At 41.5% G+C, this 13164-nt stretch overlaps 1 protein-coding gene across 4 annotated transcripts in view; it reads left to right on the top strand.

Annotated features, from left to right (window-relative positions):
- lhfpl2a (LHFPL tetraspan subfamily member 2a) overlaps nt 1-7872 on the top strand; it is a 43646-nt gene extending 35774 nt beyond the window's left edge. For all 4 annotated transcript variants that reach the window (XM_078270877.1, XM_078270874.1, XM_078270875.1 and 1 more), the window contains one exon: nt 6644-7872. In XM_078270877.1, the coding sequence (XP_078127003.1) occupies nt 6644-6900 (257 nt within the window). In that variant the 3' untranslated portion in view covers nt 6901-7872. The remainder of the gene's footprint in view (nt 1-6643) is intronic.
- Nucleotides 7873-13164: the final 5292 nt, after the last annotated feature.

Below are 13164 nucleotides of genomic sequence, written 5' to 3'. Positions count from 1 at the left end.
ATAAGGATGCGGAAGAGGAAAGGGAGCGAGAGGAGCTTCAAACAAAGACTGAGGAGGCGGGAGGCTTTCCTTCGGGCCTGTGGAGCTAAAGGTCGATAACCTTTTACTCATTCCAACCGCAGGAAGAGATAAGACCCAGAACCTGACATCTAACAGTGTTCACCTTTTTTCCAACATCAATCAGTCAGTGAGCATGCATGAAAGTCTTCCACGTGTCTGTTCATCAGGCCTGTAAATAATATCACTCTCACTGATATCCAGCGGCAGCACTACACCACACAGACTCTCTGCTAATCACTCTTTCCACTATTCGTGCCGACCCTCCGGTAATGAGAAAACTGAAGCCAGGCTGCAGATGTTTGGGGAAGTGATTGACCTCAGATGGGAAGATTGTGATGCCGTTGCCAGAGATGGTCACGTCATTGCACTGGAGTCTCCAAAGCCCATTAACCTAAGCTCCACATACACTGATATCACTTGTACTTTTTGCTCTTTTGTCCCCTATGACACACTTTCTGCTGGCCACAGTGTCTCAGATGCCATTAAACTGACTCAGTTTCAGGTGGTTTTAAGATTTCAGCTGAAGGTAAATCCATTGCCTTTTGCTTTACGTAATCAAATGGCTAAAACAGACGGTCTTCTGTTGAGGGTCAGTCGGGTACACTTTGTATCCTGCAGGCCCCCTAAAGACTTCTTGTAGACGACCTGTAAGTGAATTTTCTGTACGTTCATTAAAACGACGGCCTCACTCATCGTCACTCGCGTCGAACTTCAGCCAAACAGGATTAGAGACAAGAAGCCAAACAAACTCAGCAGTAAAACTGTCTCCCAATGCAGTGTTGAGTGCTTTTATAACCTGCCATTAAACCTTCTCTCCAGCCGTGAGTCACGGACCTCATCGCAGGTTTAACCGTTGACCGTGACTAAGCCCGAGGCTGGAAGAACTGCGGGAAACAAAACTAATGTTTTCCAGGAATTTAAACAGCATTACTGTGTTGTGATAATTTTGGCATAAGAAAGCATGTGTTATGCAAAAGAGTAAAGAACTGATAAGAAATGGGATTCCCATGTGATAGCTCTTACTGGATATATGTGTTTACAGTGGAGGTGTGGCTGGTTCACCATAGCTAACCTGATGTAAAGCAAACATGCAATATTAAGAAAATCTTTGTTTGTTTTTTACACAGCAGAATTCACGGTCATATATAGTATCTGTAATTTTACAATAGGTAACAACCAATAAATCATTACTTCTTTAATTGGGAAGCTTTCATCAAACACATTTCCAGCAGCCGCCACTAGCTGTTTTAAGCAAATAAACTCCAATAAACCATGTGTACACTGACTGCCCGGCACCAAACAGCTGACAGACACAGTAAGAGACAAGCTGGTGAACATAGTGGAGCATTTAGCAGCTAAAGAGACAGATTTTTCTCTCCAGGCTTTGGTAGAGACCAAAAACAGAGCTAAAAAAGATTAAATATTGGACTTACTTTACATTCATTGGGTGGAAACAAACATTACTCCAAATGAATGATGCTGTTGCTACATGTCTAAAATACACAACTGTTTACTTTTGTTAGTAACAACTTGTCAAAAAGTTGTTGCTGATTTAAAGCTTACAGCATAATGTCTTAACCTGAGATCTCAACAGTCGGCTTTAAATCTCAGAGTTAAAGTCTCGACTGATGCTTAAATTCAAGTTAATGTCTGAACTTTCTACAACTGAAAAAAATACCTACAATGAGGTATTTTCTGTTTGTTTTGAATCGGTTATTTGTGTTCAGAGGTCAGCTTGTACTTGTCAGCATGTGTTTAATTAAGTAGGCTACAATGGTAAAAGTAGAAATACCAAAGTCTACAAATTCAAATGTTACATAAGTAAAAGTACCAAAGTATTATCAGCTAAATGTACTAATTTGTTACCTCACTTTCTCCCTTCACTTGACTAACTTGTCTTCTCCTTAAGGAGGCTGCAGTCAGGGAGGGTCGTTATATATATGTCGTTAGACACCAAGGTTATAAATGCCAGCCACTTCTCATGGACCTTTTTCACAGCTGACATTTTTGACTTGTCATAGTAGGAAAAGCACAGCTGAAATTGATAACCTTAACGATGGCTCAGTTCCATCAAGTGTCCCAGTGAGCTATTTCAGGGAGTCAGCATGCACAATACCAGGGCCTCTCCTAAGTGGAATGCAGCCATCATTAATGGATTTGAATACACCTGTGCTTTTCCTACTATGACATGTCAACATGTCTGTGGTGAAAAAGGTCTATTGTCTCCCAGTTTGTGACACATTCATCACGTGGACACAAACAAAATGAATGCTAATGTTGATTTGTATCTATTGGAGGATGTGTAGATATAATTTGCTGACATGTTTGCCATGTCAACATTGAGTGCTGTGTTTATGGATTGTTGCACTAACCCCCAACTGGCCACAAAATTCAATAAATGCAGCTCTAAGAACAAATATGAGGTCTGACAAGAAGAATCTACAGCCACATTAAAGAAGTGCTTTGAGCTACAAGCTAACCATGCTAACAGGCTCACAATGACAGACCGACTCATTTTAACATGACACGCTCTCAGTTGACAGTTCATTAAACACACCTGGCTGAAACTAATGCACTGGCTCTGATTTTGTTTTTTTTAGGATACCCAAAATATGAAAAACACTTGCTAGTATAAGACAATACAACAGCACCACAAATTACTGCCTCTGCAATGACCATAAAGTTGAATCAGTTACAAGGTTACAAAGTTGAACTTTATACCTTTATGAAGATTAGGATTTAGTAAGTAGTAGAGCTGTCAAACGATTAACATTTTTAATCGCGATTAATCGCTGAATGTCTATAGTTAATCGCGATTAATCGCATATTTTATCACATGATTAAAATTCTATTATTTTGCATTTCAGAACAGTTTTTAAGTACATATTAACAATGGAAAGCAATTTTTACCAGTGTATCTTGATTGGGAATCAAATGAATGTAAAGAAAGTTACTTTATGAACTTGATTTTAAGATTTGTAATTATTTATTTACTGTAAACAAAAGAAAAATGTGTGACTCTGTCATTATTGCACAATTCCTCCAAGTACCTAACTAAAAAACTAAAAATCCCTATCCTTACTAGAGTCAATATAGTGTTTAGTAACTCCTAAATAATGTTGATTACTCACTGACGTCCAGTGATCACCGGTTAATGAGACAGCGTTTGCAGCACCTTGCAGCAGTTCCAGTGTGGCTGCTTTCTCCGTGTGGTATGTGTATGGTGAAACTACTGTCTCCCTCGACGGCAACGAGACAGGTCAACCGTAGCACGTCTTTAAGACCCGAGTCCTCTACGATGCTGACAGGTCTGCAGTTAGTTGCCACCCGTTTAGCCCGCTAGCGGGTAGCATCACATTAACTGTACTACTATGCTTAGCTCCGTAGGTGGTAGCTCAAGCTACTAATTGTTCCAATTATTCTGAATGCCCTATCTTGCAATGTTAACGAAAGTATAAAATAATTAGTTATCTGCTCCATGATTCGGATCCACTCCAAAATGTAACGAGTTCTTCCTTGGCCCATGCTACATGATTCCACTAAGTTTCATTAAAAAATCAGGACAGTAGTTTTTCCGTAATCCTGCTGACAGCTGAACAAACAAACAACCAAACAGGCAAACCCCAACCAAAAACAAAACCTCCTTGGCGGAGGTATAATATATATATCGTTTTGACGATGTATATCGCCATATTTCCCAGCCCTATCTTCAGCTTCTTGAATGAAAATATGTACTGCTTTTCCTTATATAAACGTTATAGGTAATTAAATATCTTTGGGTTTTGGATTGTTGGTTGGACAAAACAAGACATTCAAAGACATCATCTTTGGCTGTAAGAAATGAAAAGTGATGAGCGTTTTTCACTGTTTTACAAACCAAACAATAATTGATAAATGGAGAAAATAGTTGCCAGTAATTCCCTTTGCCCTCTTGCTGTCTCTTCTCATTATTTTCTTTGTGTGGATCCCAGCTCTTCTTTTTTCCTGGAAAGGAGAAGGACGGCCAGATTTCTTGGAGCTGAGCGCAGACCTGCTGTGTTGTATTACAGGGTAGAGGCTGTGGGAGCAGAGGTTGTGTGTGTGTGTGTGTGTGTGTGTGTGGGGGGTGGCAGGGAGGCAGCTATCAGACATGGATTGATGGTGAAGAATTGACAGCTTGAAAGTTAACAGAGACAAGAGCCAGTGCAGAGGGAATAATGAGGCTGCGAGGGTGGAGTGCTGTGGGATATTAGGTTAGAAGGTCCAGCATGTAGGGGGGGGGGGGCATGTGTGTGTGTGTGTGTGTGTGTATGTGGAGGGGGGGTAGGTCTTAGGAGGTGGGGTCGAGAATTAAAACCATACCTTCAATCCATCACTGGAGCCGGTCTGGACGTCAGGGCGATGCAGCAACATGTGGAAAGAATTTATGACCTAGTTTTCATTTCCTTGTTTAATACGATATTGGGTCCTTTAAGAGGGAGAGAGAATGGGAGGAAAAAGAGAGGAAGCAGAGAGAGGGAAAGGGAGATTAGTAGAGCGAGACAGTTTCACCTCCACATTTGTTTTTACGAAGCAAAGCGGCGAGACCTGCTAGTCGAAGGAGAGCTGAAATTCTCATCCCCCGTCTGGTTCATTTGTCTGTAATTGCATTATTGTAAATGTTTCCTCCTTTGATTGGTGGCAGACCCCTTGTCCGGCCAGCTGACAGTTGAAGATCAGTGTGTGTCAGTAGTGGTATTAGGTGTTGAAGCCAAGTCACGGAAGTAGAACTAGGTCACAGGAAGTGACTCCGTCCTTCCACCAAGTTGCAGGACGCCGGAGGTTCAGAGTGCGGCAGGCGGGAAAGCCCTGCGGCTGCCTCTTTCCTGTTGTTCTCCGCTCTCTGTTGTGCACTGACCTGACAGGCATGTGTGTCAAGATTCAGGTTTAGGTCTCTCTTTCCTGCCTTGGCAGTTGCCGTACCGAAGACCTTGCTGTAATTATCTTCAGTCTTCGGTCGTCAGGAAATCATTTCTGCCTGGCGTAACATTTCTTTGGGTCCTGATGGGATGCTTTGGATGCCATGATGGCACTGATGGCAGGAAATGTTTTCGTACTGGAGAATGTTGGCGGTCAGAAAGATAATTTGCTGCAGTCATCCTTCACAAACTAAAGCCCATTTGATGCACTGTGGGGTTTTTTTTGCTTGAAGATGGTGATGTTTGTCAGTTGTTGAATCAGACAGTGGTTCAGAGAAAGATGAAGGTAGTCTGTGTTAATGTGAAGGCTACTCACCCTTAAAGCTGCTTTTGTCCGATCTTCACAGTCTGGATATGAAAGTGCTGTGTTGAGAAGCTAACTAAAGAAATTACTTGCTAGTTTCCTTTCCTTATAATCAGAAGAAATGCATAATTTATTAGGAATCTGAAACACATAATACTGTAAAAGTGGAATTTAGGCCAGGAAGCAGTTTCCTAAAATCTCAGGTTGTTGTTGGACAAAATTTCATTGAGAAGTTTCGCAGCATATAACCTGTATTTGAATGGCATTTGATGATATATTTTCAACATATAACCAGGATCTACAGGATTTGCTGGACATATCTCTTAAACAGTGAAATCCTTTGCACACATTTAAGCGTTACCCGCAGGTTAAGAGGTGAGTTGCAAACCACAGTAATGGCAGCTTGTCTACTTCTGTGTACAACCTGGATTCAACACAGCTAAATTAAAAAAAAAAGTGCAGTGATTCAACTTACAGCGTGAGAATCAACTAAAGCAGTTGTCTCATATGAACTACAGACAATGTCCGACAAGTCAAGTGTGGACATTGTCCGATTTTTTCCCCTTTCTCACATGTAGCACACAACAAATTGTCCGTGTCTGACATGTTCTCACCTACTTGAAATGTCGGAACTTCTGTCGTTTGTCGACAGAAGTCCCCAAATCCTGTCATCCCTCCAGTTAGACAATTTCGTTGTTGTCTTCACCCTCGGATGTTTGTTTTCTTCCGGTTTCGCGCCAGCCGCATGATAGAAACGTCATGAACACATCCACTCGCTCGCTGTGAATTCTCCGGACAATGACCGGATCTATTCACACACGGGCTCAACTGGACATTACACAGGCTTTGTACTAGGGAGCAGGCAGGGTAAAATCTGTTTTATGTCCGGTCCAACTGATTCGGACATTTGCGTTCTCACAGCTCCACCTGTAAATGTCTAGACAATTTCAGGTTTGCAGTGAATGAGAGGGCCTTGAATTATCTGCGTTTAGAGGGCAGCCTTACAAACTAGTGGTCGAAAACCTCTAGCCTCTGGGCAGGTCCAATAGTTTTAAACTTCAACAGAGTACCCACCTTCAAGGAAGTTAACACTTGTCAATGGAGAGTGGCCAGACTCTCTGTACAAATGAAATGTACGAGAGTCTGGTAGGACCAGGCTATGAAAACTCCCCATGGTACTATTAAAATCCCCAGTATGTTTGGCAAAAAAAAAAAAAAAAAATCTAAATCTTTTATGCTCTCCACTATGTTGTATGGCACACTCATATTGCTATGTATATTGTTTTTTAATAAACTACCATTAGTTAACAACGTTCTTTTTGTTCGTTTCCCCTTCTCGCAGGTCTGTTCCTGATCCTGGGTCTGATGTTGTACCCCGCTGGCTGGGGTTCAGACAAGGTCCAGCTGTACTGCGGTCCCGACGCAGCTCCGTACCGGGCCGGGCTCTGCTCCATGGGCTGGGCCTTCTACACCGCCATGGGCGGCACCGTGCTCACCTTCATCTGCGCTGTCTTCTCCGCACAGGCCGAGATCGCCACCTCCAGCGACAAGGTCCAGGAGGAGATCGAGGAGGGGAAAAGCCTCATCTGCCTCCTCTGAGGCCCAGATACTTTGGTCCTGTTGGGAAAAGGAAAAGAAGAAGAAGAACACCTGCCTTCTGTCTTTTCTCATAAGACTGGCCTGTGAAATGGAGGCCCCTGCATTGTTTACCACTAAAACTGACTGTTTGTCTGTCGCTGTTTTGTGTTTATGTGGGAGAAATCTACAAGTGCCAAGTTTTTTCTCAGTGTTTGTCTTTGTCTTTCAGCAATGAGAGGTGCTGTGTCTGTTATTGTATTCATGTTTAACAATGTGGATGCCCAGAGAGGCTTTGTCTTTCGCCACTTGTTCTGTAAATAAGTGTGATTATATATAAATTTGTACATAGTTATGATGATCGCAGAATAATTGGTCAGCTTGATCCAGGCTGGGCTGATGATGTCACTCTTGCCTTAAAACACTGGTGTTTTTGTCACCAGACTACAACCAGCTAAACCTGGATCTGTTAACTGTTTGCCACGTGTGAGTATAAACTCAACAAGGGAACCACTACTCAGTCAGAATAAACTACTCACAGAACAAATGGCTTCAGCTCAGAGCGGATGTCCTTTTTTTTCTAAGCTTACAGAATGTACTGTCATTTGAATGATTAATGTGTTTGCAGACCCTTGAAATGTATCGATGGAAATTGCTCTCCACACAGACTGCGCGAGGACGTGCAGAGGAAGCTCTGTGGTGGCTTTTTGTTTGTCCTCTCTCTCTTCTGCAAAATCCTGAAATGAAGCGAGCTTAATCCTAGCCTGAGCTGAGAGCTGACCTGTGAAGGGTCTGTGTCTGGTCCTCATTCAGCAGACATCCCGTAATCTGTGCACAAAGACATGGACAATGAATGCTGAGGACACATACAGTACATGAAGTATTGCTGTTGTTAGTAATGTCTGGTTTCAGGGAGTCTGCCGAGTCCTGGATAGTGTCCTATCTGTTCCCATTTGTCTGTTCTACCAAAAGAATAAAGAGAAGGGAGAAAAAAAAGGTTTGGTTTCAGTTTATATCCAGTGGAAGCTTCACTGTGGCAAAGTAGAGGAAAGGAGGGAGGAATAAGAGGAGGGTGGAGATGCAGCAAGTGGAGCAGCCAGCTTGGTGCTAAGACCTCGGTTTGGCCCTTGAGGTGGGGGTGGGTACGTTTTCCAGCCAGCGGGTGATCAGTTTTTCCACTGATGCAGAACTGAACTCTGCGTGTGTGTGTGTGTGTGTCTGTCTGTCTGTGTGCATGTGTCTGCCTCATATTCAACTAAGTACATTTACTCAAGTACTGTACCTAAGTACAATTTTGATGTATTTGTACTTTACTTTTATTTCCATACACATTGCTTATTCAAAACATCCAGCAGTTATGGAGCAACATTATCATTCATTTGGAGTCGTGTTTGTGTCCACCTAGTCTATATAAACGACATTTTCAGTTCCGGGATTGTTCCGGTGCCGCCGTAAATTCGACCGGATGTCTCTCATTTTCGGCCAGATTTCAACTTCCGCTTTCTTTGTTTTGTCATTTTAAACTCCGGTCGATTAATTAGGACTATGGTTAACCCTGTGAGGACGAAAGACGCACCGGCGCATCCAAACGACGTTTGACAAAACTCGTACTTAAAAAGCGATATTACAAAATTTCATTTCAGACATTTTTTAAAACTATTTTAATCATATTTCACACTACTACACTTACTACTACAGACTTTGGTAAACTCATTTCAAGCACAGAAACAATTCGTACAACACATCATAAGTTAAGGTTTGTTTTTAAAAGAGATTTCAGAATTTCAAAAAGCCAACATCAACGTTTCAGCTTTAGCGCCCAATTATCTCTTTACACATTGCTCTAGAAAATTTTTTTTGCCGTCACTCTACGGAAAGCTAAGTTTGTTCTGAACACTTTGATATGAAACACACAGGGATCAGTTTTATGCAAATACCCTAAAAATGTAAATTTAAGAAGATGTGTGACAATACCCTTAGACCTCAGAGGGTTAGCTGCTCCTCAGATCTCTGCAGGGTAAATCCAGACAGCTAGCTAGACTATCTGTCCAATCTGAGTTTTCTGTTGCACGACTAAAACTACTTTTGAACGTATCATGTTCCACCAAAACAAGTTCCTTCCTGAGACTCTTCTGCAGAGCCACCAGAAACGGTGCCCAGGATGATTGTGATTGGTTTAAAGAAATGTCAATAAACACATTTTTCTCTCATCCCAGAATGCTGTGTGTACTAGCCAGACCCTCTTCCGCAGCGCTGTGAAGGAAGGTCTGGCAATGAGACTAGTGTCCACCTGACTAATGTTCAAGTGCTCATATTATTCTCATTTTCAGGTTCATAATTGTATTTAGAGGTTGTACCAGAATAGGTTTATGTGGTTTAATTTTCAGAAAACACTATATTTTTGTTGTACTGCACATTGCTGCAGCTCCTCTTTTCACCCTGTGTGTTGAGCTCTCGGTTTTAGCTACAGAGTGAGACATCTCACTTCTGTTCCATCTTTGTTGGGAGTCGCACATGCCCAGTACTTACTGCTAGCCAGTCAGAAGCAGAGCATGAGGGAGTGCCACGCTAGCAGCTAGGCGAGCATTATAACCTGTGTTACAAAGTGATGCACGTTCGTCACAGAAGTAAAGGCTGGACTACAATAGAGCTGTTTGGAGCAGTTTTTTGTTGGAGATGGTAAGTCCCTTTGGGGTGGACTTTGGGCTTTTTTACTTTGTAAACCTATACTGTGCACAAAAAAAGATATATAACACAATAAAGGAAAGGGGAAAAGCCAAAAAGCACAATATGAGCACTTTAAGTCCAATATTCTCTCTCTTATAGCTCTGTTTTTGGTCTCTGCCAACTCCTGAGGGAAACATCTGTCTCTTTAGCTGCTAGGTGCTCCACTATGTTCACCATCTAGTCTCTAACTGTGTCTGTCTGCTGTTTGCTGCTGAGCCGGTTGTGTACATTGGCCCAAACAGTGAAATTGTTCGCTGGAAAGATAAACAACGAACTTAAAACTCACTATGAAGCTCCGTAATGCTGAGCGGAGCTGCAGATTTGGGGGATAATTTAGCACTACCTCGACCCCTTTCACATTGTCATATTGGTTTCACACTGTTATTTGATACATTGTTATTATACAAATATTGATTATAGGTGCTTTAAAATGAGCAACCACAAACTCCCCACATCCCCAGCTACCAAATGCTATTACTAGTTCACTACCTGTGTGTGTTTGTGTGTGTGTGTGTGGGATCACAAAGCGACGGGTCCCTCCCCAGATGTTCCTCCCTCCATGTGGACTACAGAGAAGCCTCTGGCATAATCCTGTGGCTCCCTTCCTCCACTAGCACACTCAAAACTAAACACGGTGTTTGATGACTTCCAGATTAGGCACATGACAAATGACAATCTGAAGAGTGCAGCAGAAAGCCTGTTTCAGTGCCAGAGACTTTGAGTTTTACTTTCCGTAGAAAGAGTCCGAGAGGGCGAGAACGAGGAGAGACACTGAGCCTCTTGAGTTTCCTTTTACACCTCGCGGAGGAAGAATGTGTACTCTGTCATGGGGATCGTCATCTTTGAACTCCTCTTCTCTTTTTTTAAGACAGAAGAAATATATTTTCCAACATTTAAATTGCTGAATTTACTGCCAGATGTCCAGTTGAAGTTTATAAATCAGAGCGTAAACGGTTTGATCATGTTTGTCATCCACAATCATCCATTTCCTTCCACCCACTCAACTGAATTCATCCAGTGACAGCTGTGAGCGCAGCAGCTGGCAGTCAGAGTCAGCTGTTTTCACACACTCCTGAAATGTATAAAAGAATTTAAAGAAGAGAAGCCCTTGAGTCTGTTATTCCTCCACTGTGCCCCTTCCTGTTGGCACTGATTTTGGCTCTGCTACCAGTTTCCCCTTTTGTGAGAGTGTCGCTCTGTTTTATTTCACACAGCAGGTTTGTTTGAGCAGACACTGAAGGACTCAGTACTTGGCCTGCAATTGTCCTAAAGTGTGTGTGAGTGTATTTATACTACTTCCTTAACAGGGCCATTACTGCTACTACCACTACCAGTAGTACTGCAAAAAAAAAAAAAAAAATCTCATTTTGTTATTGAGTCATAAAAGTCTTAAAACGCAATCCATTAAACAGAAAAGGCAAGAGAAGAAAACACAAGTGCACATTGTCCACGCAGGACGTGAATAAGACGTCGAAGACAAGTCAAGTCAAGATTAGAAGAAAAAACAAAACAAACATAGTTAGCGTTATGGGGATGTAGGCCTACTGGGTCAAAGCTGCTACAAGGAGTTTTGAACTGGTCATGAAACAGTCTTTATTTAATACTGATCCCTTTATATGGCTTACATAAGCAATTAAAGGTTCACAGTTTATTAAAAAGATAGTTTAGAAAGACAGTGGCTGTGTCTCAAACCGCCTACTTGCATACTTCAAACACTTAGTTTTAAGTATATAGTGTAGATAACGCAAAAAGTCAGTGCACTGAAAGTACCTGGAGGCCCCCCTAAGTGGAAAGGGGAGGGACCAGGGACGTCGACCGGCAGCTGATTGGATGAACGAGTCACATGGGTCTGGCTTCTCCCGGATTTCACAACAGAGCATAATGGCGGCTCGTTCAGAATACGATCTCGTATTTTACGAAAATAGTTCATCGAAACGTGTTTCTGAAAACATTTTAAGCAAGAAATAGGCCGTGCAGTTGCTGAATCTGTCTTCATTTCAGATCAACAAAGGTCAGTTTAAGACTTTTTCGTCAGATTTTGAGAGGCGCCGAGCTGACCGCTCGTCATTTCCGGTATGTTTATGTTTTAAGATAAGTTCCTTTTGGGACAATACTAACCATCGAAAGGGGGCACTACGGCAGTAAGTGGTCAGTGCACATTAGCAGTGTACTGACGGAAGTATGCCGAATGAGACACAGCCAGTAGCTCCCAAGACGGTGGCCGCCTGTATACGAGAACGCGACTCTCTTTATAATCTACCTTTTTTTATTAAAAAGATAGATTATACACAAAGTTCTCAATGCTTCGGTTAACATTTAGGGACCCTCATTATGCTACCGTTGAAGTGTGGTGATATTTTGAGCCTTTTTAGTGGTATAAATAGCGATTTGTTTTTACTTTCCCTGAGCCCCAAATACTAGCGTTGTAAGCTAATCAGCAGTATTCATTGATTTTTGGCCACTTTGTTGTGGGCAGCGGAACAACCTGTAAACACATTGACATATTATAACATAAAGTTGTTTTGGCTTAGGTTTGAGCAGACAGTCACTAATTAATAACACATCTGTATGTGGCACCCTGGATATTTTAGTGGTTAGTTTTTAAGGCCCCATCATCACCTGGTGACATTTATTCTTTGAAAATTTGACAGCTGCATAAGTTCATTACATTCATTCTGATGTTGATTGTAGAAATGGGAACTGACTCTTCACCTAAATTTAGTCGCATAAATCTGCAACACATTTGCAGTGAAGTGAATTTATTCTCTTCTTTGATAACTACTGACCTCATCTGGTTTTCGGCTGCCGGTGCAAGCCCACTTAAACTCAAAAGAGTGTGTATAAACTTGTTATATTAGTGCACCTATATATATATATATATATATATATATATATATATATATATATATATATATATATATACACTACTAGTCAAAAGTTTGGGGTCACTTATAAATTTCCATTCCATTCCATTCCAGACAGAATACCAGCTGAGATCAGTTGCATTGTTTTTTTTAACCAGGGCAGCAGTTTTCAGATTACATTATGTGTTTACATAATTGCAAAAGGGTTCTCGACTGTTGTAGACAGAAGTGGCTGAAGAAACGCTTGAAATTCCATGCTTTTTTGGTCTAAACATCATACCCAAATTAAAAAGTGGTACAGCTCCCATATACTTTGACACTCTGGGGTGTGCCTGACATCATTGGAAAGGTGATTGATGTGGGTGTGTTTGAGAAGTGTTGTATTTTGTAGTTTTTTGGCTTTTTTCTTTGCACTTTTCAAATGGAAATAAAAAAAACCACACAGACATATCTGTAGAAAAATCATCATATAAAATCCATTTTTGAGTCTTTTAGCTTCTGGGTTTTTTCTGTAGTAAGCTGAGACATGTGGCTATGGCCTTGTGTTGTCTGTATCTTACCAGATGTGTTTACAGCAGTGTATTCTAATCATTTTACAGATGTATGACTTGGACGTTAATAAAAAAAACTCCATTCTAGCCTCTGTAACTCTGTGTCAGTAAGGCCTAGAATCACCCTGACACTTGTAATAAAATCT

The sequence above is a fragment of the Sander vitreus genome, chromosome 16 (genome assembly GCF_031162955.1).
Source record: "Sander vitreus isolate 19-12246 chromosome 16, sanVit1, whole genome shotgun sequence".
NCBI classification, from domain to species: Eukaryota; Metazoa; Chordata; class Actinopteri; order Perciformes; family Percidae; genus Sander; species Sander vitreus.
Note: the sequence above shows the minus strand (reverse complement) of the source record. Positions and strands in the feature narration are given on the sequence as shown.